Source organism: Falco naumanni, chromosome 6 (assembly GCF_017639655.2).
Source record: "Falco naumanni isolate bFalNau1 chromosome 6, bFalNau1.pat, whole genome shotgun sequence".
Taxonomy (NCBI): Eukaryota; Metazoa; Chordata; class Aves; order Falconiformes; family Falconidae; genus Falco; species Falco naumanni.
In genome coordinates, this window is record NC_054059.1 from 65,804,926 (window position 1) to 65,831,617 (window position 26,692).

Consider the following 26,692-nt stretch of genomic DNA (forward strand, 5'->3'; position numbering starts at 1 on the left):
TCCATGCTTCTGTCGGGCATTTTATGAAGTGCAAGTAGGTACAAAGCACACTTCATTTCTTCTGGAGAAACTTACCAGCTTGAAGCCAAGGCCCCAGGTGAGGAGCTGTGGTACCTGGACATCTCTGGGTGATTTAACCTTGCAACTGCGACTAAGCTTAGAGTGTCCCTTGGCTCTCCAAAGTTAATTGCATAGCCCAGAGAGGTGGGGGTGTTTGGAAAGTGGAAAGGAAGCCTTTAAAACTTCAGCATTAGAGATGTGCAGAACTGCTGCCTCAAGTCATTCTGCTATATTCCTCTGACAGTGCTGTCCTCAGTGTTTTCTGTATTTTGCTGCATGATTCATATGTCCATAACAGGAACAGCCTGTGAACAACTTTTCAGGTTCAGTTTCACATTTAACAGAAGCGTGAAGTTCAGTGTCATGGAATTTCCCTGCTTGGTTGTTAGGTAGCTTGGACAGGACTCAAAACCAGCAGCCCAAATTGTAGGCAGAAGTCTTCCTCCCCCAAATGAGTGTGACCAAGGGTTCAGAGCTGTCCTGGCCTCCTCCCATCAAAACTGAAATAGTAGATCTCCCCTTAGGGTCATCATATTTTGTTTTAATTCAAAATATTTGAAGGAAAATTGTCTAACAGAATTCAGCTTTCTAAATCTTAGATTGCTGTGGAGGCAAAAACCAAAACAACAAAAAAAAGTGGGCCAGCTTAGGGACTTTTTTTCTTTTGAAATAATTGATGTCATAAAATCCAAAGCAAAAGAGGTGGGAGATGTAAGGCATCTGGCAGAGTTTACAGCCCTGGGGGGTCGACAGAGAAGTACAGGCTGCTGCAAACAAAGGCTGAGTGTTTTGCTGATGTGATTGCAAAACATATGTTTGCCCAGGACTGTTATGATCTTGGGAATAGGCAGGAGGCCAAATTTCTGCAGCAGCATACTTAGTCACACAAATATCTACAAAATGTTAGCCTCCTGTGATTTCTCAGTTTAAAGGCCGTAATTACTTTGTTGCTTCAAAAGAAGGTAGAAACTCTTGCATAAGGAACAGGGGAGAGGAGAGAGAAAAAAAAAAAAAAGAAAAAAAAAAAAAAAGGCAAAAGAGCTGCTGGGTGCTGGGGAGGGGAGGGAAGCAGGGGGGCGAGGGGCCCTTGTGCCCCAGCCGTGCCCTCCCCGGGGCGGCGGGGTGGGCGGCTCTGCGCTGCGGGGGCACTTGCTCCCGGGCTGGGCGGCTCCGGGCCGGGGCCTCCCCCGCGGCAGCGGCTGCTGCCCCTTTTCCCCCCGTCCGGGACACTTGTTGGCATTCCCGGGGGCTGGCAAGCCCCGGGCAGCGGGAGCAACCGGTGGGCCGCGGAGCGCAGCTGTCCCCCGGCCGCCGCGCCGCTCCGCCCGCGGGGCGGGAGGGGGGCGGGGCGGCGGGAGGGCCCGCCCCGGCGGCGCGGGCTCTGCTGCATTGCTGCGGCGGGGCTGCGAGGGGAGCGCGCCGGCCCGGCCCCGCGGCGCTGGCATGAGGGTGGCGAGGCCGGGCCCCCAGCACCAGGTACCCCGCGGGTGGCGAGGGGCTGGGCCGCGGGGCGGTGGGCCTGCTCCCCGGGAGAAGCCCCTGCTGGAAGGCGGCCCCCCTGCAGCCAGCGAGTCCCGGCGCAGCGCTTCCTTGGGGGCTTCTCGCTCGACCCGCGAAGGCGTTCGGAGCTACCGGGGGATGACTGCTGGGGGTCTGCGGGTCCTTCCTAGCGCCCTGCAACGGGATATCCAGCTGCTGCCTACGGCGGCAGTGCAGGTGCTGTCGTTAGCCTCCCCGTTACCACCTGGTCCCGGCAGGGCTGCGTACCGCTTGTGTGTGTGGTGGTGGGTTTTAGGCTCATCCAGGTAGTTTTTGCCTCTGAATTGCCTGGTACTTACTTCGTTCTTACACAGACTCGGATTATCCTTTTGAAACAGTGAGGCTGGTCTCGTGTTTCTCGTAGAGAAAGCTTGCTCTAGTTGTTAACAAATGCAAGTCAATAGCATTATTTTGGACAGGAATTAAAATGCTGGTTTGGATCTTTTTAAGTTTCTTAGTGTCACCACGTTAAGATTCTCCTTTTAAAGGAATTTTTTTTAAATCCTCAAGTTGCTGTGGGTTGCCACAGAAAGGATTTTGTATTTTTCTGAGTTGCACAGATCTAGTACCTCTTGGGTACAAATCGCTTTGTTTTGACGTAGTCCAGCAGTACAGTCTGTGTAATGCAGACAGTAACTGTCATGTTTAAACTTGTTTCCCTCTGTGTTACTGATTTATTGGTATTTAAACAGTGTTTAGAGCGTGGAATTTGCAGATGTTCCTTCCGAATCCTTTGCCCCTTTAATACTTTTTGTTTCATTGTACAGATGACAGAACTGGCATATTGAAAAGCTAGGCACTAATCACTGAAATTCCACCTCTTGGTTTCAGTGAGCTCATATCAAAAGTAAATTGGGTTGTGGTCTCTAGACAGTTGTGTCACAAAACCACTTCAGGAAGAGCTGTCACTGCTGAGGAAGAATAGGTAGTAGCACTTAAGTGCCTTGAGAGTGTTCCAGCTGGACCTGCTGTTACTGCTTGATCCTAGAAGATGATCGGAAAAGTGGTGTTAGAGCTTGAGACTGAGGAGCCTGGGCTTTGCTTTTATTCCTGCCATTGTGAACAGGGTGTGTGACCTTGGGCACACACTCATTTGCCTTGATTTCTGTCTTGGATCAAGTCACATAAACTGGTTGGGGATGTTTTTAAAAACTGGTATTTCAAAGGACTTCTAGACATTCAGAGAAAGTAGACTTACTGATATTTACATTAAAATAAAGTAATTTAAGTATTTCAAGTATATATCAAGTATTTAAGTATATAAGAATAATGTATTGTCTGTGAAATAGAAACAGTTCAACATTTGCTGTGCTGTAAGTCCAGTGAAAAGCGGTAGGTCTGTGGAACAAAGTGCTTTGTAGCGGGGGGGGGGGGGGTATTTGTGCTCAGTTCTCTAAGTCCATGCAAGTGCAGACATGTCTAGTGCTTCAGTTGAATGACAGTCTCGGATACCCAGAAAATGGAACCAGTGCAAAAATTCAGAGTACGTGAGCATATTTGGGATCATTTTTCTGTCACTTTAACGTGAGTCATAGTTTGCTTGAGAAAGCCACAACAATTGCAGCTCCTTCTGGATTAGGTAAATGAATAAAATAGGAAAAACTGCTAGTTCTATCTGCTTAGCCCTACATTTAGAAAAGGTGTAGGATTTCTGGGATTTTTTTTCTTTTCCTTTTTGTCAGTGTCTGTAGGAAAAGAATAGTATTTAATCACTACTCTTTGTTTCTTAATCCCTTCATTTCCAAAAGCTACCCATCTGGTAAGGAAACTACAGTATCTATGGCATTTAGCAGAACTGAAAATAGGACTTTTAAGCTGAGTATGTATCAGCTTGGTGACAACAAATAACTTGTCTGGTGAGGGCAGTTGTGCCAGTTGTTGTCGTTAAGATCCTAAACAAGGAAACTCCAAATGTGTAGCCTGTCGGTGTCTGCACCAGTGAGGTTTTGCTGTCAGTGACCTTTAAAGGGGAAGTAGGAACCACACAGTGAGTGCAGCAGCAGCAGCAGGAGGCCTCTTAGACTGGTAAGCACCAAAGGCTCCCTTCGAAATGCAGTGCTAGCTTCTTGGACAGGGATGCTTTGGGGCACTTTATCCTGTAAGAATATAAAGCTCTAAGTGGGTACTTTTAATGACAGCTTTAAATGCTTACCATAGCTGAAAATTCAGTGCTGTCATGTTGTGGGGGTTAATTCTACGAGGGGATGCGTTGAAGAGGTTTTAACCCCCCAGCTCCTTGTCTTTCTTAACCCTAAGGTTGGGTAGGAATACACTTAGACTGTGTAAAATGATCGCTGGTTGTCTAGAAAGATGTTACCTCAAACTCATTTCCCTTCTCTGGTTCCTTCCTTTAGATTGGTTTATATTGCATTACAGTGTGTGACTTTGATATAATTTTGTTTGAATCTAGCAGTATTTAGTGCTTAATCAGGACACAGATGATTCAGATGAAGATGTTAATGCATGTTTAGTGAAGTAAATTGATAATTATATTTTCACTTTGCCTGTGGCTTGTCTGTGATAAAAATGTTCTTTTTGCCATTTAGAGGAAGCTTAAGTAAGTATGTAAATAAGTCTGTCTGGGAGATACAACATTTGATATTGGTACTGACTGTACTTGAGGGGAGCAAAATGACTCACTGTGCTAACACCAGCAGTCTGAAGGTCGTGGTTCACAGCTAGTGCTCAGCTCATGAATCCCGAGTGACCGAAAATGAAGAGTTTGGTAACAGTCCCCATACTCATCTGACAAACCTATAGTTGAGTTTTGGGAGAGGATTTGTGGTAAGAGGCTGAGCTCTAGCTGCCGGGAGCCAGTAGTGGGGGAGGAACAGGGATCTGAAAAAGCATTTTAGGCACACTGTGGGCAGAGCTGTAGCTAAGGTTGGGTCGCTATTCCTGCTCTAGCGGCCCTGTGTCTCGGCTTGTAACTTATGTCTACTCCAGTATTTCTAGGTGGGATTTCTGATACTGAGTGTCTGTTTAGAATGACGTTTTTGTTTTCTTCTCTTATATGTTAGAGGTTCAGAACCAAAGCAGATGTTCTATTACTAGCAGAACTGACTTGTGTTGTACTTCTAAGTATTTAAAAACTTACTGTAAGCATTTGCAGTTCCAATTTTCCATCTCAAGCTTTTGCTTAAATAAGCTACCTGAAAGCGGGCTTGATTGACAGAGTCTGAAGATACAGAAAAGCTGTAAGTAAAGTGAGTTTATACATGTTTGTGGTTTTGGAGTGGTCTTTGAGAATATATGTGAATGCAGTACAGATTTTTGCTCTGGTTGTCATTGTGGAATTATATGTGTTAAGTGGGCCAGACTGGTGAGAGGGCACGGTAACTGAGAAGTATATCATTCAGTTTGCAGACTTGTTTCATTAACTCTTTTGTCTAAGTTCTGAAGAGCTGTTTCTTGGTGTAAACTTGCATAAAACATATTTCCTGGCTGAGAAGTCTCTGAAAAGGCACAGTCTGGTGGTTGGGGCGTTAGCCTGTGACTTGAGAGATCCCAGCTCAAGCCACCAGTCTTCTGTAGCAGCCTCTGTTAGACATGTAATTTTTCTGTTTCTCAGCGTTTTTTTTCTAAATGGAAGATATACTTGCCCAACTTCACAGGAAAGTTGCGCGAGTTAAATACATGAGATGCTCAGATATGGCAGTGATGAGGGACATGTAGATTCAGAAATGGTAGGTATCTGGTGAACATAGTTCCCATGGAAATAATAGTGGCTGTACAGAAATACAAGTTCTGTTACATAAGGGGAAAGAGAGGGCGTTTCTGTGTTTTCTGAGGTCATCTATGCCAGCATGGCGATGCAGCATTTATATGGCTCCAGTCTTGCTTCTCTGTCAAGGTACTTTTGAAAGGTGAGCAGAGTGGATTGCCACCTGGTGTGGCACACCTCTCTGTGAGCTTCTGTATGTTGAAGGTAAAATTGATTCCACCCTTGGTGCTCAGCTTTGCAGCCATCTTGAGTTTTACGTTCCGGCTTTGAAGACGGGGTGCCTCTGATGCATTGTTATGATTGCATATTATTTGCACCTAAAGCCTCAGTTGTGGTTGGCTTTCTGCTGAGCTTGGAGCTGTATTCAGCTGCAGAATTTCTAGGCTGAGTGGAAGTGGTGTGGCAAGGTTTACAGGAGGAAAGAAGCCAGGAGAAGTTTGATGCAGAAAACATGGCACAAAATAGGTCAGTTTGGTGTGCAGCTCCGGTGGTCTGGAATCACATGAAAGCTGCGTATACTTTTGTGATAACCGAAATACTGGTTGCTTGCAACTGCTGCTCATCCTGTAGTCCCTGCTGCTTTGCTGAGTGCTTGTCAGTCAGTGTTCCAGGTGAGGTGTTGCTTTAAGAGAAAGGTGAGGGAGAGGGACATGGTGGTGTGGCTCATCAGGAGAGTGGTGGTCCTTGAGTGTGTTTGGAAGATGGAGGCTTAGTGAAAGCCATCGTGGAGCATAGAAGTATGTTCGCTGTTTTGAGAATTATTACTGTGCTGTCTATATAGTATTTGAAATGTTGAGATACTGGGAGACATCCAGAGATGCCTGGTTATTTCTGAAGTAGTGGGATGACTTAAATGCTGCTTCTGAAAAAAGGAGGAAAGTCTGCCATAGCTTGTAACTGAAGAATAACGATTTTCAGACAATTTCTAATGGGTCAGAATTTATGCAATTCTCATGACTGTTGTAACTGTGCACCCTATGACAGCAAGCTTATTTCTGTTTTCAGCACCCTCTGGGAGAATTGTATTTACCCCCGTTTTGCAGATGGAAAACTGAGGCTCATCTTCACAAATCCTTTGTAGCATCTCTGTCAGAACACAGACTTGAACCCAGGCTTCTCAAATACTAGGCTGGTGCCTGCCATGATTTCAGGGGGATGCTTTCTCTCTTGAGGGAAAACAAAGCAACTTACTCAATCCTCAAAACAACTCAAGTCACTTTGCAGAGAGGGTTTGGTTATTTCAGTTCTCTAACCTGTTATATGCAGTGTAGCCATAGTAGTTTGACTTCTGCATGCTTAAAAAAAAAAGTGTGAGGTGTATGGATACTGATGTGTTTTATATTGTGAACCAAAATATGTTAGCAGCCTGCTGATCTCAGGTTCCTGAATCTTGGTGGGTAGTTCCCCACCCTGCCCCCCATAACTGTCCTGGGAAAGGGGAAGACTGAAACATAGTTGTTCAAGAACCAAATTTCAGGATATTTCTATTGGAGTGCTTGGCAGACAACTGCAGACACCTACTAAGTTAAATGATATATACAGACTCTTTCTCCTTGCTGTCATTTGGATGTAAGATGTTTCTCTAATTTGCTAGTGTAGTTGTAGCTGAGATAAGAAGCTGCACTAGAGCTTTGAGGAAAGAGTGTGTTTTTAAGATACAAATTCCACCCTATGAGTGGCACTGCTTAGGGACTTGGCTGACAGGCAAAAATCGTGAATGTTGGGACCCTCAGCAGGGAAAAGCTACATTGCAAACTTTACTGCCCCAGGGAAAATGTGCGAAGACTAGTAGTAAGAGCTGCCCTTTGATCTCACTTTAACCAAATAAGACTGGAGAAATGCAGGCATCTGACTTGGATTTAAGGAGACTGCCATAGTCTGATGGGCTTTGGTAGTTCTGACTTAGGCCTGCACAGATTGCTTCTGGCTTTCTGAAGCTGGTTTTTAATCTTAGGGGAAAGTTCAGGGAACGGTAATTGATTAATAAAATTGCTTCTCATGTAAATAGAAACCTCAGCTAAAGATGGGAAAAGTGCAACCAGTGTTGCCTGTTTATAACAGCCTGTATCTGTTGTGTGTGGGAAGCGTAGCAAAGTTAAGAACTCATTTGCAGGCAGATTTTAGGGGCTTCATTTGCTCTTGCAGCCTAAAACAGCTGAAGGTGCCCCTGTGCTGCTCTGTGTGGCCTGAACTGGCTCAGTACATGGTATTTATTCATCTAAACTCAGTGGAGAACCTGGTTGGAGTTGGTATCATCAGAAAATGAGTGGTTTGGGCTATGGAACAGAGGCAATGGATGTGCTTTAAAAGATGACTGAGGAAGAGGGAACAGATAAGGAGCCCAAACTGTTAGCTTATATATATATATGCTAATACATATATAGCCTAGTCTTTAGCACTCAGCTCCATCCCCAGCTTTAATCCCAGGTCTCCCTCCATCTGTAAGAGCACAATGCCATCAGCTGCCCCACGGGGAGCTCCTTCAGGTGGCATCTTTCCTGGGGAAACCATGCTGCTGGCTGGGCAGTAATCCCCTCAGGAGAGCTAGCTTGCAGTGTGATGTGCACATGGAGGAGTGAGCCTCCTTAGTGCTGGGGAGGCGGGCGTGTGTGTGCGAGCTGAGGCCATGTCCTGCTTTGGTACCTGCCCTCTGGACCCTGCTGTGCCTTCTCTGAGGGCTGCTCCATGCCAAATGCAGGAGCTGCCCTGGAAGCCATGGCTCCCACCTTCCAAAGGGAATGGTTTAACAGCCAGGACACAGATGCACTGAAAGCTTTCATGCAGTTTGCTCCTTGGCTGCACAAAGGGTCCAGGGTGCTGTAGGCCTGGCAGAAAGCTTCATCGAGCTGAGGGAGTGGGCAAGTGGCGAGCTGCTGGAGGGGTAGCCAGCCTCCTCCTTACCTGCAGTGTGTCCACAGCTGTGTGTGCAGGGACATGGCTGCTGCTGTTCTGATTAAGCAAAATCCCCTCCCTCCTTAGCTTTTTATCCTAGCTTGAAAAGAAAGCAGATGCAAATGTAGATCAGGTACTTTCAGCAGTTTAAGAGCTCTTTGAGGTTGGGGAAAAAGAAATCTGATTAGGGTTACAGCTGTTTCATTTCCTGACAGATGCACAGAGTGTTATGTGCTGGCGTACTGCGGATGTACACACACACATCAGTCTGGTTTTGTATCAGTGGCATAACCAGACAGCAGCCGGCTATGTACTGAACTCCTTGTCCTGGACAGCCTGCCAAAATATGCTTTATGCAGAATTTTCTGTGAACCAGGCTGTAGTGTGTGTGTGTGTGCATATAAATTTGTTGGTGTTTTCTTTGGTTGGCAGGGCCTTTGTTGTTGACTTTTTTTTGTTTGTTTCTGGAGTAGGGCAGTACACTGTAAACAAGCATGGCTAATTATAAAGCACTTGTTTAAGAAATGATTTGCATTTGTACAAATGGTACTAGTAAAAATACCTATGTAAGAGTACCATGAGTACCCAAATAAGCCCAGCTGTGAATGGAGAACTCTTTTTCTTTCTTGCAACCACAGCTAAAAAGCTGTTTATAACTAAATGCTGAGATGGTGTAATCTTCTTTTCTAGGAACTTGGAATAAGAATTCCTAGACCACTGGGACACGGACCAAGCAGATTCATCCCCGAGAAGGAGGTGTGGTAGTGTTTTCAAGTACACAGTGAACTTTATGCTTTTAAGGAACACCCTTTTAGTAGTAACCCACATTTGGTTTCACGACAGCTGTTGAGCTGCAAAATATTTTCAGTTGTGATCACATTCAGTCCTGGTGAGACTTTGGCCACATTTCTAGTGTACAGAAGCAGTGGGAGCCCTGGGGAGCTTTGGAATTAGTTATGACCCCTCCTGTACTGCTGTCTAGCATAAAAGAAACCCAATACTGTCTTTTGTAAGGGTGTCTGTTTCCTTGTGAACACCCAGATGTACTTTCCTACTGGTCCACAAGGCACCTGCCCCCCTGCTCTGGGATTGCTTTTTTTTGAGCTGCCTCTACCATTCTGAATAATCTGAGAAGCTTCAGAGTGCTGTGGCTGAGCATTTCTGGTGCTTCTCTCCAGATCATCTGGTAAGAGAATTGGGAGCAGAGGAAAAGTTAGTCATATGCCTGTGGTTTTCTAGGAATTTTAGAGCTTTAAGTTTCAATTTCCTTGTATTTCTTTCTATTGTCATCTTAGCTAGCCTTTTACTACTTTCCCTCTTTTTTCCCTTATTAAAAACGATTACCCAATTAGCTTTTTGTTGTTACAATAAACTAAGATTGATTTGGAGTATTCAAGAAAGTGAAGGTGAGACTGTTAAAATGAGAAATTAATGTTGTAGAAGAGAAAGTATAAAGCCAAAAATCCCCTTTAGCAGATATAACTACTTGTGATCTCCTAAATGAGAGGTGTTTAAAGGGGGTTCATGTGCTTTGCCTTATGTGCACTATTTTAATACCATTAATAGATTTATAACATAATTCCTTTCACTGGGTCTCTGGGTGCTGTGGTAATGTATTTATTTACTATTTTAATGGTGGTACTTAGACAACATTGTTAATTGCTCTTTCTGTTCAATCAGACAATTCAAGTGGGAAACGAAGACACCATGATGCACACGCTGTTTGCAGATTCTTTTGCTGCACTGGGCCGACTGGACAATGTTACCTTGGTGATGGTTTTCCACCCACAGTATCTTGAAAGCTTTCTAAAAACTCAGCACTATCTACTGCAGATGGATGGCCCGCTCCCGCTGCATTACCGACACTACATCGGGATAATGGTATGCTGGAACATAAAGCAGAAACAGCCACTTTGGCAACAATCTCTGGTCTTGTTTAACAGCAGTTATTACCGTGTTTTGCAGTTTCTAGTTGGAAAGAAATTTCATCAAGAGCTAAGGGGAAAAGCAGAGTAGGTTTGTTTGTCTGGTTTATGAAGTGTTTTGTAAGACCAGTACTTTATGTCCATAGTTTTGGTAGGACTGTGAGAAAGAGGGGGGGAAAATCTGTTATAAAAATAAGAAGATTGTTTATTTTTGGTTTCCTTAGTATCTCAGAAACTGTTTTTTTGGGAAGGCTTGTTTGCATGTGTCCTGTCAAATACATCTCTCTCTAACTCAGTAGTCCATCCTACCATGCTTCTGAATATCAAAACTCAAAGCAAGTTTTCTGCCAAAAGTGGTTGATTTCATTATTTCGAATCTGCCAGTTCAATGATCTTTGCTTGCTAAAGTTGAGCTCAAGTTTTGGGCCGTGTCTTAATTTGATGGGGAAAGCATTACTCTTTGAATAAATGATATTGGGTCTGTTCTTTGCTGAAAAGCTGCCCTTCGAACCTGCTTTTGGTTTTGCTGGTAAAGGTTCACCGCGAGGCAGCCTTGCTTCTTCTCCACTGGGTAGTACTATGCAGTATGGATTGCTTGCCACAGGACATACAATAAATCCATGTCTGTACTTCTCCCTGGATGTAGGCACATTGTACCTGTAGCCAGCATAGTTACAATGTATATGAGTGAGGAATATTTATGTTGTGAGAACAATAATCAAAACAGGTTGATGTGTTAATCTCCGTTTTCTTTACTTCAGCCTTTGATCATTGCAAGTCTTGCTCGTGAATATTTTGAGATGATGACTGACAGTATTTGTCATAAAGCACTGTAATTGTTTTCTGTATCACATCTCTGTTTTCCTTTCTAGGCTGCAGCACGACATCAGTGCTCTTACCTTGTTAATCTTCATGTGAACGACTTCCTTCATGTCGGTGGAGACCCTAAGTGGTTGAACGGTCTAGAAAATGCACCTCAAAAACTGCAGAATTTAGGAGAACTGAACAAAATGTTAGCTCACCGACCCTGGCTTATCACCAAGGAACATATTGAGGTAAATCTTTCATGGAGTAATGTGAATGTACCCTTATTTTTCAGTAATGCAATCACACATTCTTAGGGTTAAAAGCCAGACAGAGTGAAAGATGTTCTGTGTTACTTCAGTGTTACATCACTGTGATACTGCATGATATATCAGTTGTGCCCTTTAAAACTAAGATGATCATAATAAGTCTTAAATGGCGAACAAATTTACTTGACAACACAGTGACATTTCAGAGTTGTCCTGTGAGAATTCTGTTGGTGCGATGACAATGTGCTCAGATGTGCGCTTCCTTACGTCGTGGGCTTTCGGTAGCCAGAACTCCCTGAGCGTTTCTGAGATGCTGCCAGGGGTTAGGCAGAACACCAGTCACCGTGCTTTTGTCCCAATTACTGCTGGTTCAAATGCATAGCTTTCGGGCTGGGTTGGAAGGAGCAGGCTGGCAGAACAGCCCAGGGGAGCAGCGGTGGTACAAACCAGCCAGGACTGCAGCACAAACAAGCCGTCAAGTCGCTGCTCCTGCTGCCCCCTTCTCTGAGGGGTACCTGCATCAGCCAGCTTCAAGAGCACGTGCAGCGATGGCAGCTCTCAGCAGGAGCACGCCTGCCCTGGGCCTGGCTGCGGTTGCTGGAGCAGCTCCTCTGCTCTGCCCTTTACCCTTAGCAAGGAGGAAGTGGGTGCTGGGACTTTCTCGGCAGTGTCTGCCAGGTGGAGAGGCAGAAGCAGGTCCTGCTGGGAGGCAGGACACTGGGCTGTGGGGGAGGGTGTGTGCTCTGCCAGAAGGCCCCAGACCTCCCACACTTTCCTGCTTGAAGGGGAAGTTGGGGTTTGAAGCTGCTTGTCAAATGTAGAGCATTCCACCCACAGGGGCAAGATGGAGGGAGCCTGGCCCTGATGCCAGGCTTTTTACACAGATAATCTGCAAGGAGTTGTCAGGGTTTCCTGAGACTGTAAAGTCTGGTTGAAGAAACAAACGTGAGTGTTGTGGTTCTATCTTCATCAGAGGTGTGAAATTTCAACACAAGTCAGTCTGGCCTCAATACAAACCATATGGTGCAAAATAGAAACCCAAACTGATGCAGTTTGCAGGAGAGGTTTAGTGACCAGCTGCTCCACTTAGACATGCACAAGTCTATGGGGCCAGATAGGATCCACCTGAAAGGTACTGAGGGAGCTGGTGGAGGAGCTCGCCAAGCCACTTGCTATCATTTATCAGCAGTCCCGGCACACTGGAGAGGTCCCAGCAGGCTGGAGGTCAGCCAGTGTGACACCCATCTACAAGAAGGGCTGGAAGGAGGATCTGGGGAACTACAGGCCTGTCAGCCTGGCCTCGGTGCCAGGGAAGGTGATGGAGCAGGTTATCCTGAGTGCCATCACGTGGCACGTGCGGGACAGCTGGGGGGTCAGGCCCAGCCAGCCTGGGTGTAGGAAAGGCAGGTCCTGTCTGACAAACCTGATCATCTACAAAAAGATGACCTGCCGAGTGGATGAGGGAAAGGCTGTGGATGTTTTCTACCTGAACCTTAGTAAAGCCTTTGACACCATCTCCCACAGCGTTCTCCTGGAGACACTGGCTGCTCATGCTTGGATGGATGTACTCTACACTGGGTTAAAAGCTGGACAGCCGAGCTCAGAGTGGTAGTAAATGGAGTTACATCCAGCTGGTGGCTGGTCACACATGGTGATCCCCAGGGCTTGGGGCGAGGGCCAGTCCTGTTTAATACCTTTAGCAATGATCTGGATCCCCTGATTGAGTGCGTTCTCAGGTTGCGGACAGCACCGGGTTGAGCGGGATGTTGATCTGCTGAGGGCAGGCAGGCTCTGCAGAGGGAGCTGGGCAGGCTGGACCGATGGGCCCAGGCCAGTTGCATGAGGTTCAACCAGGCTCAGTGCCGGGTCCTGCCCTTGGGTCACACCAGCCCCACGCAGCGCTACAGGCTGGGGGAAGGGTGGCTGGGAAGTGCCCGGGGGAAAGGACCTGGGGGTGCTGGTCAGCAGCCAGCTGAACGTGAGCCAGCAGGGTGCCCAGGTGGCCAAGGAGGCCACCAGCATCCCGGCTTGTATCTGAGACAGCGTGGCCAGCAGGACTGGGGCAGTGACCGTCCCCCTGTACTGGGCACTGGTGAGGCTGCACCTCGAATCCCGTGTTCAGTTTTGGGCCCCTCGCTGCAGGAGGGACGTGGAGGTGCTGCAGCGTGTCCAGAGAAGGGCAACGGGGCTGGGGAAGGGTCTAGAGAGAAAGTCTTATGAGGAGCAGCTGAGGGAACTGGGGTTGTTTAGCCGGGAGAAAAGGAGGCTCAGGGGGATCTTACTGCCCTCTACAACTGCCTGAAAGGAGGCTGTAGTGAGCTGGGTGTCGGTCTCTTCTCCCAGAGCACTAGCAACAGGATAAGAGTAAATGGCCTGAAGTTACGCCAGGGGAGGTTTAGATTGGATATTAGGAAAAATTTCTTCACCGAAAGGGTGGTCAAGCATTGGAAGTGGCTGCTCAGGGAGGCGTTTAAAAAAATGGGTAATTGTGGTGCTTAGGGACATGGTTTAGTGATGGGCTTGGCGGTGCTGGGTTAACAGTTGGACTTGATTATTTTAAAGGTCTTTTCCAACCTAAATGATTCTGTGATTCAGTAGCTCAGGGGCAGGGATGGGGGGAGAGAAGTCATGTCCTTTGTGGCTTAACTATATGAGTCTGTGGCTGGCAGGTCACCGTGGCAGTGTGTGACAGAACACTGAGCATGCTAATGGCAGCAGAGAGTCAGGAATCAGGTGCGGACATTGGAAAAATAATTTTATCTGGTAAAGAAATGTGCCAATAAGCTGCATTAAGGTGGGATCATCTGAATGACTTTAATTCTTTTGTCTTGCATTATTTTTAAAGCAACTTTTGAAGACTGAAGAGAACAGCTGGTCCCTGGCAGAGCTGATCCATGCGGTGGTTCTCCTTACACACTACCACTCCCTTGCTTCTTTCACGTTTGGTTGTGGAATCAGCCCCGAGATCGACTGTGAAGGGGGTCACACCTTCAGGCCCCCTTCCGTCAGTAACTATTGCATCTGCGATATTACAAATGGTTACCATGGGGTGGACGAAATCCATGCCAGCCCAACTGGAAGTATTCCAGTAAGTAACTGTCTGAACAGTCTCTTTCAACAGTAGTAGTTTCTTTGTAAACTTAATTCATGGAGAGTGCCTGTCACTTTTTGTTCAGGGAGAGTGGGATTGATTAGCCTAATCCAGATGAGGGTTAATAAATAGAAAAGATACATTTAGGAGAAGCTGAAACCACACTGGTAAACTGAGGGAAGCTACAAAGGGAGAGACACGGATACGATGTCTCAGTTGTCTATTTTTCTGGTCTCTTGTCATTCATATAGGCAAACCGAGGCAACTGCTGGTCTCAGCTAGTTCATGATACGTGTCCTGAGCATCAGCGGCCAGGAAAAGGTGGCTTTTCCTTTGGTTCCAGTCTTTGACTTTGTTGCCTTGAGGTGTTTGTGATGCAGCACACAACAGACCATTCACAATTTTCTGACTCTGTCTCTAAAATAGTATTTGCTGCCTGCAGCAGTTGAGCTCACTGATGTGTGCTTGCTTCCACTTGCTGAAAAGCATGATGCGAACTAAGTGTCGGTTTAAGAACAGTGATAACGGGGTATTTTCAGTGCAGGTTCCCTGCCTGTGAGACTTTACTGCAGTGTTGTAGGTGGCATTTAAATTTTGTTTGATGGAGTTTGCTGGTTCTCCAAAGGAGCAAACTGCAAGAGGCAGAGAGGAAAGGGGCAGAAATGTGTGCATTAAGATAATGTTATTTTGCTTTATGCTGATGGATTTTTACAAGACCAGATACTGAATTAATAGTGTGTTGCGGTGTTAAAACAGTTCTTGTGAAATAAGGTTATCTTGCGCTAGCATTCCTTTGAGGCTTCGTTAAATCTGCACTAACACTCACTCTTCCTTTTTCCTTCAATATGTTTCTTCTCTCTGAGCAGAGAAGTAGAAAAATACAGTTGGGTAGTAAATTGTGGTTACTTCCTGTATCAAAATTTCTGTTACAACTCCTTGTTTTTCAGTTGTTAAACATTTAGATTAAGTAAGAGAAATTACTTTTAATGTGAGAACTACTTGTTCCAAAAAGCTGCGATTCCCAAGATATGCTAAAAATACTAGGGATCAAACTGAGAAAAGATGATGACTAAATGTGAACCATTGGGTCAGTACAGATTTCTTTCAAGTACTGTTCTTCTCAAAAAAATCAGTATTTAAAGATGTAAATGAAGAACATAAGTTGTGTTCAAATTTTCTGGCTTAACAATTTCTGCCATCATTGTCAGTTCTTGTTACACGGAAATGAAATGTTTTTCTCTCCTTTTCAAGTCTACAGAGTCCGTCTGTGAAGTTGAAGCTCTTATGGAGAAAATGAAGCAGCTGCAGGAGTGCAGAGATGAGGAGGAAGCCAGCCAAGAAGAGATGGCTACACGTTTTGAAAGAGAGAAGAGAGAAAGCATGTTCGTGTGTTCTTCAGGTAACAGATGTAGTGTGTATATATATTTATTTAGACTTCTCCAAATCACTTGAAGAAATTCTACCACAAAAGCAAAAAAAAGTGTTATCAGCTGTCTCAAAAACATTACCATTTCTTTGAAGGGGTCAAGATTAGGGGTGCCTTGTTTTCTTCCAGGAACACTTAAAAGCAAAGCAGTGCCGAGATTTGCAGCCTCTCTCAAACACACCCTAACACTCACTGACCACTATTATGTTTAATAGAAATTTCCCACAGAAGTGGAATCATTAATAATCTAATCTAATAAGCTCTGTTCCAAAACAGATTTTCCCTTGACATTTTTTTACAGATCCCTTGAGTTAGGATCAAAGTGTCCCCTAGACTTAGGGGGTGGGATGAAGACTGGTGCACAAAAGAAGGGAGAAAAAGATGTTTGTCTCTAAGAAAGAATCTGGGTGTTTTTCGTGGAGTTGCCTCTAAAAAACCATAGTTGTAGGCACACTGAGCTGTATCAAAGAATTTTAATACAGGTAGTCCAGTGAAACTGTATGTTTATTTAAAAAGCACAGACTCCCATTCTTCTGCAATAGTTCTGCTAGTACACTTCCAGTTCGTTCTAACTGAAATAATGTGAAATTCTGTTTGAAATTAACAGAAGATGAAGAATCGGCAGCAACGAGAGATGTGTCTCGTCACTTTGAGGATACCAGCTATGGCTACAAAGACTTCTCCAGACACGGAATGCACGTGCCCACCTTTCGTGTTCAGGTAACGAGGATGGGGCCTGCTGTCAGGAGGCTTAGTGCGCAGTCTGTTTGTTGTGCCAGGCACCAAAGCTGGAAGTGGCAGTGCCGTACCTTCCTGCCCCATGGGTGAGAAGGCTTACAGCAAGGAAATGAACCCCTCCCCCGGATTACCTGCCCTGAGAGAAATTACACTGAGCGCTAGGTCTTCACAAGCTCTTTTCTGAAATGCTCCTTTCTGCATTTTTCTTTATTCTAAGGATTATTCCTGGGAAGACCATGGCTATTCCTTGGTTAATCGTCTTTACCCAGATGTGGGACAACTACTTGATGAGAAGTTTCATATTGCTTACAATCTGACTTACAACACAATGGCCACGCACAAAGATGTGGATACCTCAATGCTAAGACGAGCTATTTGGAACTATATTCATTGTATGTTTGGAATAAGGTCAGTTTTACTGCTTCTGTTCTAAGCGTGTCAGACTTGTAGCACCAGCTTTTGTTTTTCTGTCTTGAGGTGAAGCAAAGGTATTTATTAAGCAAACATGCATGTATTTTTAAACATATTTTTGTTAATGGGGGAGGGCCAGTAGTGGTACAAATTACACAATAATTTATTTTGCCATAGGAACTTAGAAACAATGAAAGTGAAATAACTGGTTCACGAAAATGACTGTTTTCCTTTCCGTTCCAAACAGATACGATGATTATGACTATGGTGAAATTAATCAGTTGTTGGATCGTAGCTTTAAAGTTTATATCAAGACTGTGGTTTGCACTCCTGAAAAGACCACAAAAAGAATGTATGATAGCTTCTGGAGGCAGTTTGAACACTCTGAGAAGGTACAGTTTGCATGTGTGCTGAGGGATACGTTTGCCACGCTAACAGCCACAGCTACCAAGCCAGCCATTGAAGCTTTAGCTGATGTTACTGGGGTTCTGCTCGTGTTCAGATAATTCATTAGGAGGTGTTGTGCTTCCCAGGCTGAAACAATTTTTCATTTCCTACCACATGTTGCTACTAACAGCTGACGTGGGCCAAGCTCGGAATGGTGTGGGGAAGTTAAGCATGTCAATGGTAGAGCTTCAGCTCAACTGCAGCTTTCTCCTCTGCTGTCGGTTGGTGCTGCCTGTGTCCCAGGGAGGCAGGGGAGTGGTGGGATCCACCCGCTGGCCTCAGAGCTAGAGCAGCTTGCTTGCTGCCCAAGGTCTTTGCAGTCCTGTGGTCATCTTTAGTGCAACAGCCCCAAAATACTTGCTTCGTGTTAAAGCCTGAATTCCTGCTGCTGGATTATAGTCTGAATTGCACCTCCCAGTAGTATTTCTTGCTGTTAACTCAGACGTCTACTCCATCAAGTTCACGTCCTCCACTTTTTCTTTGGAAAAACAGTTCTAGGCCTCTGTTAGAACGAATGCTGATACAATGCTGAAACATAAAGGTGCTTTAATCACTGTTTTTATCTCAGAGGCTCTATTTCTTGCTAAACTCCTTGTGAAAATAGAGACACCCGGTTATAACAGGGGTACTATAGCTACAGCCATTTAAGGTTGTTCAAGTAAAATACTGCGTATGTTTATTTTGGTTAGACTAACCGATAGAGACAAGCTTTCCAAGCACACAGATCTTTCTTTAAAGCCCGAAACTTTGCATCTCCATAGCCATCAGACCCCAAGGACTGTACGTGTGTGTGTCACTGAATGCAGTCACCACCCGTCCTCATGGAAATCATGTGAATTAATCCACACAGCCACTACATGGCAGAACAAATTCAGAGCCAAGCTGCTGTCAGTGAGAGAGTAATTTTTACTTCCTCCCCCACATGGTTTCTGATCTAGTCCTCAAAGAAATACAGTAAAGACGTTGAGGAGGTGAGCTGGGGAACTAAAATTCTTACCTCCGGTAGCTACTGAACACCTCTGGCTCAATAAAGATAATAGTTTATGGCATGTTTGGATTTTTCTTGCACTTCACCTCGGCTAACCGCACCGTGGTGTTCAGGTGGTAATTACCGGTGTGTTTCTCTCTGTCCCACAGGGGCAAACACCCTTATCACATCTTCCTTTGCTAACAGCCCCCTCTGCTCCGCAGGTACCAACCACCCTTTTGGCTTTAATTGATTTGCTTAATTAAGCAAAATTTGAACAATTATGTTTAAGCTGCATATAGTCTGCTGCTGAAGAAGGGCTTCTGTGCTTGAAAGTTTGTGTTTCCCAGCTAAACCAGATGGGCTCCTAAAGGATGAGTTGCCTCTTCCTCTGAACCTGGCCCTGCTTCAGCATCCCTCTGCCCTAGCGCTGCGCTGTGCCGCCGCGCTGCACACAGCATTTGTTCGCTCTCTCCGCCCTCCGCAAGTTTTAGAGAGAGAACTAATTCCCTGGGTAGCTGAAACACAAAGTGTTTCCCCACTGCTACTGCACGTACAAACCACAGCCCCACAGACTTCCTTTCACTGGAGCACGCTGTTAAAGCATAACTTCTTTTCTTTCTCAAAGGTCCATGTAAATTTGCTTCTGGTAGAAGCTCGGATGCAAGCCGAACTACTTTATGCTCTGAGAGCTATTACTCGCTATATGACCTGATGTCTCTGGCTGCCTGTCGACGTTGGAATGTTCTGCAGCTGCAGTATGGCAGAGGAAGATATGAAGCCTCAGGACCAACGGTAGCTATAAGTTAAGATGCCCATTGTGCCATAACTCCTTTAGTTTCAGCTATTTCCGTGTTTGGAATATCGCTGCTGCCACTTGGCAGTTGAAAAGACAGGGTTGTGCAGAAGTGCTGCCTGCTCATGGTATTTTGGCTTTAGACAGCACGGGACACTCTATGAACTTGTGGCAATATAGCAAATGATAGATATATAGATCTTGTGTTAAGGCAAATACTACGGGAGTTGGAGCGTGAAAAGAAGTGGGACTTGATGACATTTGCTTTCCCTACGAGAATAATTTTAGAAAATCTTGATGCTGCTATTTGTGCTGGTGGAGTGAACAGACACAGGCTGTTCCAGTTAAGCTAAAACTGAAAGTGAGCACTGCTATTGTCTGAGCCTTTACTGTGTGTGGTTTCAGAAAAGCCTTGTTATTTAGATTTCCTTCTTTAATCAGAACTAAACCTCTTTTGTCCACACTGATAATTTGAAAGATAGCAGTCGATTTTCTCACATAGTTTAGCCTTAAAATGCTACAGGACATCGGTTCAGCATTATTTGGTGAGCTCCAAAGTGCAATGGTCTTCCTACCGAAAGAAGAGGACTCGAGTCCTCAGAGCTTTTGAGAGATCTAATGATGTGAAGCGTGGAGTAGCTTCTGTCCTGTTTTCCAAGGAGGAGCTAGGACAAGGGGTGGGAGTGTTGTTCCAGACTGCCAAACAGTCCTACTGTATTACACGCCCAACGCTGGTCTTACTGATTTTTGCAGTTGCTTAAATAACTAGGCTAAAACCCAACTATTTTTAGTAAATCGAAACGTGATCAAAATGCTGACGTTTAATATACAGAGGTTTTGGAGAACACATGAATACTTTTGTATGAGTGTGAATTGCTTTTTAAATTTGTCAGTATTATTGGTATTTTTTAAATAAAGGTAACAACTTTTTCTCTTCGTGTTCTTGTGTCATTTAACTTTACGCTTCTGTTCTTACTGGTTTACTTCCTGGTTCAAAGACCATTTTAAAATGTTTGAAACGGTAACTGAGCAGACAAACAACAAACCACTAATTTTTCAGCTGAGTCTAAAATGATGGGAGTAGACTGAATGTAAAAAATTGATTTAGATCTTCATTAAAACTACAGCAGGAGCACCTATTTTCCCATAGTCCTCCACCCTCGGGTGTTGGGTTTTCTCTTTCCTCACAGGCCTGATATGATCAGAGATTCCAACTGCATGTTTATGTAATCACTTACTCTAAATATTGTTTTAAGAATTAAACTGATTTTAAAATCCTCCAGTAGTGAACTTAGTTCTAGATTGTGCTGCTAATTTTCATAGGCTAGTGCCAAAAGGATATCTGGCATCAGAGGCACAGCCCGGTCTGTGCAGTCAGGCTGAGGAATTTACAGCAAGAGGTAAACGGCAGCAGGAGTTGCTGCAAGGGGCTGACAAACCCTCCTGGCCATGCTCCTGCAGCTGGCTGCAACGGTTTGTAGTGCAAGTGTAGGAACTCCCACCTCCTTACAGGAAGGTCGGAACCTTATTTGCAAGCCCACAGGTAGAATTAAATTAAGATTTCTGGCCTGGTTCTCAGTTGGCTCGGACTGGTTTCTCTTACTATGAGACATTGTGAGAACAGTTTTAAGTTTACAGTCCAAGAAGCTAAAATATCTAAAAAGATCTAGGGGAGAAAGATTAATAAACTGTCAAAAACTGTGACTAACAGGAAGCATCTGCTGTTTCCTCTTAACTAAAAATACAGGATTTTTAATGTTCCAAAACCAGAGCAAAACTTTCCTGTCGAAGGGCATATCACAAAGCTGTGCCGTGCCGAAGCACGCAGAAGTGTCTTTCCAGTCTGTAAATGGAGATTCTGTAGCCCCTCATTCTTCTGCTGCTTTCTGGGGGTCAAAGGTACACATCAGATTTTCTGAGAAGCCTGAACTGGCCGGTCCCATCATGCACAGTACCTGCGGGCACTCTCCCTTTGCAAGCGGTGACCAGCGCGGTGTGCGTGGCAGTGGTCTGGTGCGGTCACATTTCCAAACGGAGCACTAACCCCAACGCAGACACTCCTAAATGCACACCAAGCTGCTTACTGTGGAGAAAGGGCCTGAAAATGTGGGGGGATTTTCCATGAAAAATGCAGAGATGTTTGTGGCCCCAAGTAGAAGAGAACAAGCAAGGTGCTAACCAAAGATAACCCTTTTTTTGTTTTTAAAGACAAACCCCGCTAAGTCCCCAGATGCTCTGTGGAGGTGGTGACTGCAGCACAGAGCAGCAGCTGTGTACGATGCCAGGGCAGGAGGGACAAGCCCCAGCACTGCCTTGGGCACTGGCAGCTGCGATGCCCGCTGTGCCGTGGGCTGTAAGCCCCGGCAGCTCCCAGGCAGCTCCTGCAGAGCCGCAGCCCGTGGCTGTGAAGTGCAGCAGCAACATCTTGTGCACCTCGGTTGTTGCAGGTGCCGGCAGTGCTGGCAGCTCACCCCAAAAGAATACGGCGATGGGGGATCCAGTCCAAAAAGCGATACGTGACAGGAGGGTGTGTGCCAGCACGAGCAATGGGAACTGAATGGTTGGCTGCTGCGTGGGCCCAGGTGGGACACTATTAAGAAAAAAAACAAACAAAAAAACCACATGGGAATTTGAGTCTGTGCTTCAAGGAGCGTGGCAGAGCTGTCTGCCCCAGGAGCAGCAACTAACAGCCCTCTCCAGCAGCTCTTACCTTTCTGTCCTCCTCAGAGGTTCAGTTCAAAACCGTGTGCACGTGTGTGTGCACACGCTCCCCACCACAGATAAAAATGAACAGTGTGACAGAGACCAAGGACGTGGCCACTGAACAGGAACGGGCACCTGAAGTCGCAGCAGAGCTGCTTCACGGAGGTTTGTGGCAAAGGCCACAACAATCTTCCTACTCATATGGGAGGAGAAGCCATACGAATACACAGAAATTCAGCATTTTGGGGCTGTTACCCACAAGTTGTTTTTTCAGAGACACACAGGCCCGTGCAGCTCCGTGGGAGCCCCTGCTGGGTTTTGCTGTCAGATGCTCCAGGGCTTCTGCTGCCCTTTCTGCTCGAACCAGCAGGTCTGGTCTGAATGCGCCTCTTCCTGAAGCAGCTCAGGCCAACTGCTGAACGCGAGCTCAGCTGACGCACAGTGGCTGCCCCAGCTTTGTGGGATACCCAAACCTGCCCTGTGCTGCGGGACACACTACGCAGCACTCCAGGCCCTAGCGTCTTCTTGGAACAAATCTTAATTGCCTGCACACCCACCTTGGGCATCCTTGCAAAACTTGGGCAATCCCAAGCAGATACAGGCGGGGTGGAGAATGGATTGAGAGCAGCCCTGGGGAGAAGGACTTTGGGGTGTTGGTTATAGAGAAGCTCAACGTGACCCAGCAGTGTGCACTCGCAGCCCAGAAAGCCAACCGTATCCTGGGCTGTGCCAAAAGAAGTGTGGCCACCAGGTCGAGGGAGGTGATTCTTCCCCTCTACTCAGGTCTCCTGAGACCCCACCTGGGGTACTGCATCCAGCCCTGGGGCCCCCAACAGAAGAAGGACAGGGACACGGACCGAGGAGGGCCAGGAAGATGGTCAAAGGGCTGGAGCACCTCTCCTGTGAAGACAGGCTGAGAGTTGGGGTTGTCTGGCCTGGAGAAGGGAAGGTTCTGGGGACACCTCATAGCAGCCTGCCAGTACATAAAGGGGGCCCACAAGAAAGCTGGCGAGGGACTTTGTACAAAGGCGTGTAGTGACAGGACAAAGGGGAATGGCTTTAAACCGAAAGAGGACAGATTTAATTAGCTATTGGGAAGAAATTCTTCACTGGCACAGGTTGCCCAGAGAGGCTGTGGATCCCTGTCCCTCAAGTGTTCAGGGCCAGGCTGGAAGGAGCTTTGAGCAACCTGGTCTGGTGGAAGGTGTCCCTGCCCGTGGGACATGGCAGGGGTTAGAGCTAGATGATCTTTAAGGTCCCTTCCAACCCAAACCATTCTATGAAAACATCAGCTTCAGGCTCCCTTCTGACAGATACTCAGCACGTGTCAATTCTGGTCAGACCTGCTGACAGGACTCGGCCCCAAGGCCTCTTCCACTGCGTCCCACCCCGCACTGCGCAGCCTGGTGCCCGCCTGCCTTTTGCCTTGATGCAAATGCCAGGAACAAATGCCTGTAGCTCCCTCCCCACAGGGGAGTGCCAACCCCTTATCCTTTAACACCCCCAAAAATCAAATCCATTATTTTTCTCAAGAAACAAATGGGGCATTGAAGCCATTTATCTTCTCAACTTCAGCTAAAATTAAAATAGCAGAAGAAGGAATGATAACTGAGATCCTTCTGAGCTCAGCAGAGCTGTTACGGGAGCCAAACCGTACTGAATCCTGTGGATTGCGGCGATGGAGGCTGCCACACGCCCTCCCTAAGTGACCGCTGTGGGGCTGAGCCTTGCTGGTCACAAGAAATACTGGAGCTACCAGGACAAAAGGAATGTTGCAAATTTCATTATCTTCACTGAAGTTTCCTCCTCACCGCTCCCAAAACAGGGACTGTGAGATCCCCCCTCCCCTGCCCTACCAACAGTAAAGAAGTAGAAGAGGGGACCTAACCTAGGGAAAACGTTTCCCTGCCCTTCTACTCCTGCTCTACTTCCCAGCCTCCTCACTTCATCTTCTCACCTGGAAGCAGATGTGCAGGCACTGCTGAAGGTACAGCGGTGACACTGGGGGAGCTCTGAATTGTCGCCTCAGGAGACCAAATTCTTCCAGCCTCTCCCGACAGGACTGCCAAGCTGGAGCCTTGTTCTGCTGCACGCAGCACAGTGCGAAGCTGCTGACCCTCGGATCAGAGCCAGGAGCCTGGCAGCCGCTGCACAGCGGTTTATTCTTCATAATCTAAGGTCAGAAAAGAGACAAATGGGTCAGGTCTGTAGAGCTTTCTGTAGCCAGCTGGGCTGTTAATGCCTGAGGCCAGTGGTGCACCTGCTGAGCTAACCCATGGGCTACAGCAGGGACTTTCACACACTGAAGGGATGAAAACAGCAATGAACAAGCCAGCAGCAGTCAGAAGGAATGTGAAGGATGTAGAGCCTTTTTTTGCCCCGTGGATGGAGACACAATCCCAGGGAAGGCAGCTGGCCAAGAGGGTCTCAGAAGTACAGGCAGACAGGTGGCTCCTGGGAACACAGGAACAACTGAAAGAAAAATGCACCAGTCTAGCTAAGATCATCCTTTACGTCAGGGATAGGGATGTTTTGCCCTGAGATGTGAAGCCCTAATTCAGAAGAGCCTCTTCCCAGCACAGCTGGACCTATACCGCACAGCATCAGGGCAGGAGCTGGGATACCCCAGCCACACAGCACTGGGTAAAGAAAAGGGGATCTCCAAGGAAAGGGGAGCAACTTGCCCCCGACCATTGACAGCTTTCAATCTAAAGAGTGAAGCTTATGACACAGCACAGCAGAATGCCCCAACCACATCAGGTTACTCTGTCACAGAATTTCCTATAACATAAAAGCATGTCAAAGGCCGTAGGTAAGACGTGGCTCCTGTAACATGTAACATTCTTTTACAGTGCACAGCATTTTTGGTACCGCAGGGGTCCAGGTACTCAGTGGTAATTTACCTTTTAAAAAGAAGTTCAGCAAGTAGTTTTGTTTCATTTTCCTAGCCAAGAAACTTTGCAATTAATAGACAAATCACACTGAACAGCTGTTTGATCAGCTCAAATATATTGTAAAAATTAATTACACATGCAAAATTTTCATACAAGCTTCTCAAAAGGTAGTATCCAGTGTATAAATGCCAAGTTTTCCTGACTTTTTAAAAATTAAATTGCTATGCTTTCGAGCATGTTTACTGGTGGCAACGTACAGGCATGTTGGAAATACAAAGCTGTACAATGTACACCACACACACACAAAAAAACCCCACCAACACACACCCCCGCCCCCGATTAAAATACTAAAATGGAGTAATGGTCACAGTTGGAAGAAAGGACTGATGGCTTTGAATTCTATCAAGAAGTTTTTCTGCCACAGGTTTGAACTCTCTTTCCCAATATAGTTTCTGGTAGTCCCTTAAATCTCTGTCGAGGCTGTGATCCAATGCTAGCTCTTCATCTGTAATCAAGGAAAATACCATACATCAGTTCCGAATAAAAACATACCCAACTGTGTATTTCACGACCACAGCATGTACAACTTACCAGTTGTGTATGTTGATGGCTTGAAAACAACTCTGTGTTTAAGACAAACTAAGCATCACTGTCTGAGGGACTTAGGTTTAATCGAAAATAAAGGATGTTAAGGTCAGTAAAACAGTAAAAAGGGTACTGCAGGTTCTTTTATTCTTACACCTCACAGGTGTAGCTAAACCATGTCTTAAGGTCAAGCATTTACTGTGACTGTCAGCCTGGAAACTACTTGGGTTTTAACATGACCCACACAATTTTGCTAATGTAAGTAACCAGGTCATCTAAGTGCAACCGTATTTTTCCTGGTACAAATTGCTCTGCTAAGCTGGTTCATGAGGACTCTTTCAAACTGTATCTACTATCATACTTAAAGAACTTGAACCACACTAGTTATTGTATTACTGACACCCTCCCTTCCTCACAAACTTAAATAAAATAATAGGACACTCCTAACAGAGACAAGCACTGTTAGGAATGAAAGGACGTCATCACTCGCCATTCCCCCTACATTTTGCCTGGCACTGGATGTGGCAAAGAAACAAACCCTTGCAGAAAAAAGAAATCAGTTTGCCATCAGAAGCATGCTCCTGAATCAGGAATCTACAGACAAGTGATAATTCTGAACAAGCGTTTTCATACAGTTTAACAGAAGGATATTTGACAGCCTTTAGGCCATAAATGGACCTAAACTGAAGATACGATCCTGCACCCAACGGGCAGTGTGACTTCTCTTTGTCCTAGACTATGAAGGAGCACCAGAGTCACAATCTGTTATTCTGTAAGGGATCTTACTGCACATTCACAGAGGTAAAAGACAACTTGGAGCTGAAGAGAAACTTCAGTTACACACATTCTGAATCAAACTTTGTGTAGAAAAGAGACACTTAAAGAGCAACTATCCCCATTTGAAAGAATGCCAAGGTCCCTTTGCTGAGCATATGGCCTGAGCTGCAACAGCTGTAACAGAAGAGATGACATTACTTTTGCTACTTTTGCATGGAGATGGGCTCCATTTCCTAGAACGTTACCAGTAACTGCAAACAATACTTCTATGCCACAACAGTGTTTCTAAATTACCAAAATTAAAGAGATGCCGAGTGTGAGGTAGATTCCAAAAGGGATTCTGCATAAAGAGAAGATGTCATTTAGAGGCTTTCTGTAATAAAACAAAGAGAAACCCCCCCATTCTTTCAAGAAGGAAGGCATGTCATATCTCTGCAGGAAGAAACCCTGTCACCAGAGATAAAATCCCGCCTCAGACATCAGATCTATATTGGATGGTATCATAAGGTAACTTAGGTTGGACAGGATCTCTGCAGCAGAGCCACCGTAATCAGGTTGCTCTGGTCCATGTTCTGTTGAGTACTGAACATCTCTGAGGATGGAGATTCCACAGCCTTTCTAGGCAGTCTGTTCCAGTGCTTGAC

The 26,692-nt window shown here is 45.8% G+C and overlaps 2 protein-coding genes across 5 annotated transcripts in view; one reads left to right on the plus strand and one right to left on the minus strand.

Annotated features, from left to right (window-relative positions):
- Positions 1-20,019, plus strand: part of SESN1 (sestrin 1) — an 85,117-nt gene extending 65,098 nt beyond the window's left edge. For 2 of the 4 annotated variants that reach the window (XM_040597566.1, XM_040597569.1), the window contains 9 exons: positions 8,906-8,971; positions 9,896-10,096; positions 11,013-11,195; positions 14,059-14,301; positions 15,556-15,703; positions 16,338-16,450; positions 16,686-16,876; positions 17,127-17,271; positions 18,922-20,019. In XM_040597566.1, coding sequence (XP_040453500.1) covers positions 8,906-8,971; positions 9,896-10,096; positions 11,013-11,195; positions 14,059-14,301; positions 15,556-15,703; positions 16,338-16,450; positions 16,686-16,876; positions 17,127-17,271; positions 18,922-19,008 — 1,377 coding nt within the window. In that variant the 3' untranslated portion in view covers positions 19,009-20,019. Of the gene's footprint in view, positions 1-1,413; positions 1,537-8,905; positions 8,972-9,296; positions 9,402-9,895; positions 10,097-11,012; positions 11,196-14,058; positions 14,302-15,555; positions 15,704-16,337; positions 16,451-16,685; positions 16,877-17,126; positions 17,272-18,921 lie in introns of those variants that run through there. The other 2 variants (XM_040597567.1, XM_040597570.1) reach the window with 2 other exon arrangements.
- Positions 20,020-23,040: 3,021 nt separating this feature from the next.
- The window catches only part of ARMC2 (armadillo repeat containing 2), a 68,883-nt gene continuing 65,231 nt past the window's right edge, over positions 23,041-26,692 (minus strand). The window contains exon 18 of the mRNA XM_040599258.1: positions 23,041-25,191. Coding sequence (XP_040455192.1) covers positions 25,034-25,191 — 158 coding nt within the window. The 3' untranslated portion in view covers positions 23,041-25,033. The remainder of the gene's footprint in view (positions 25,192-26,692) is intronic.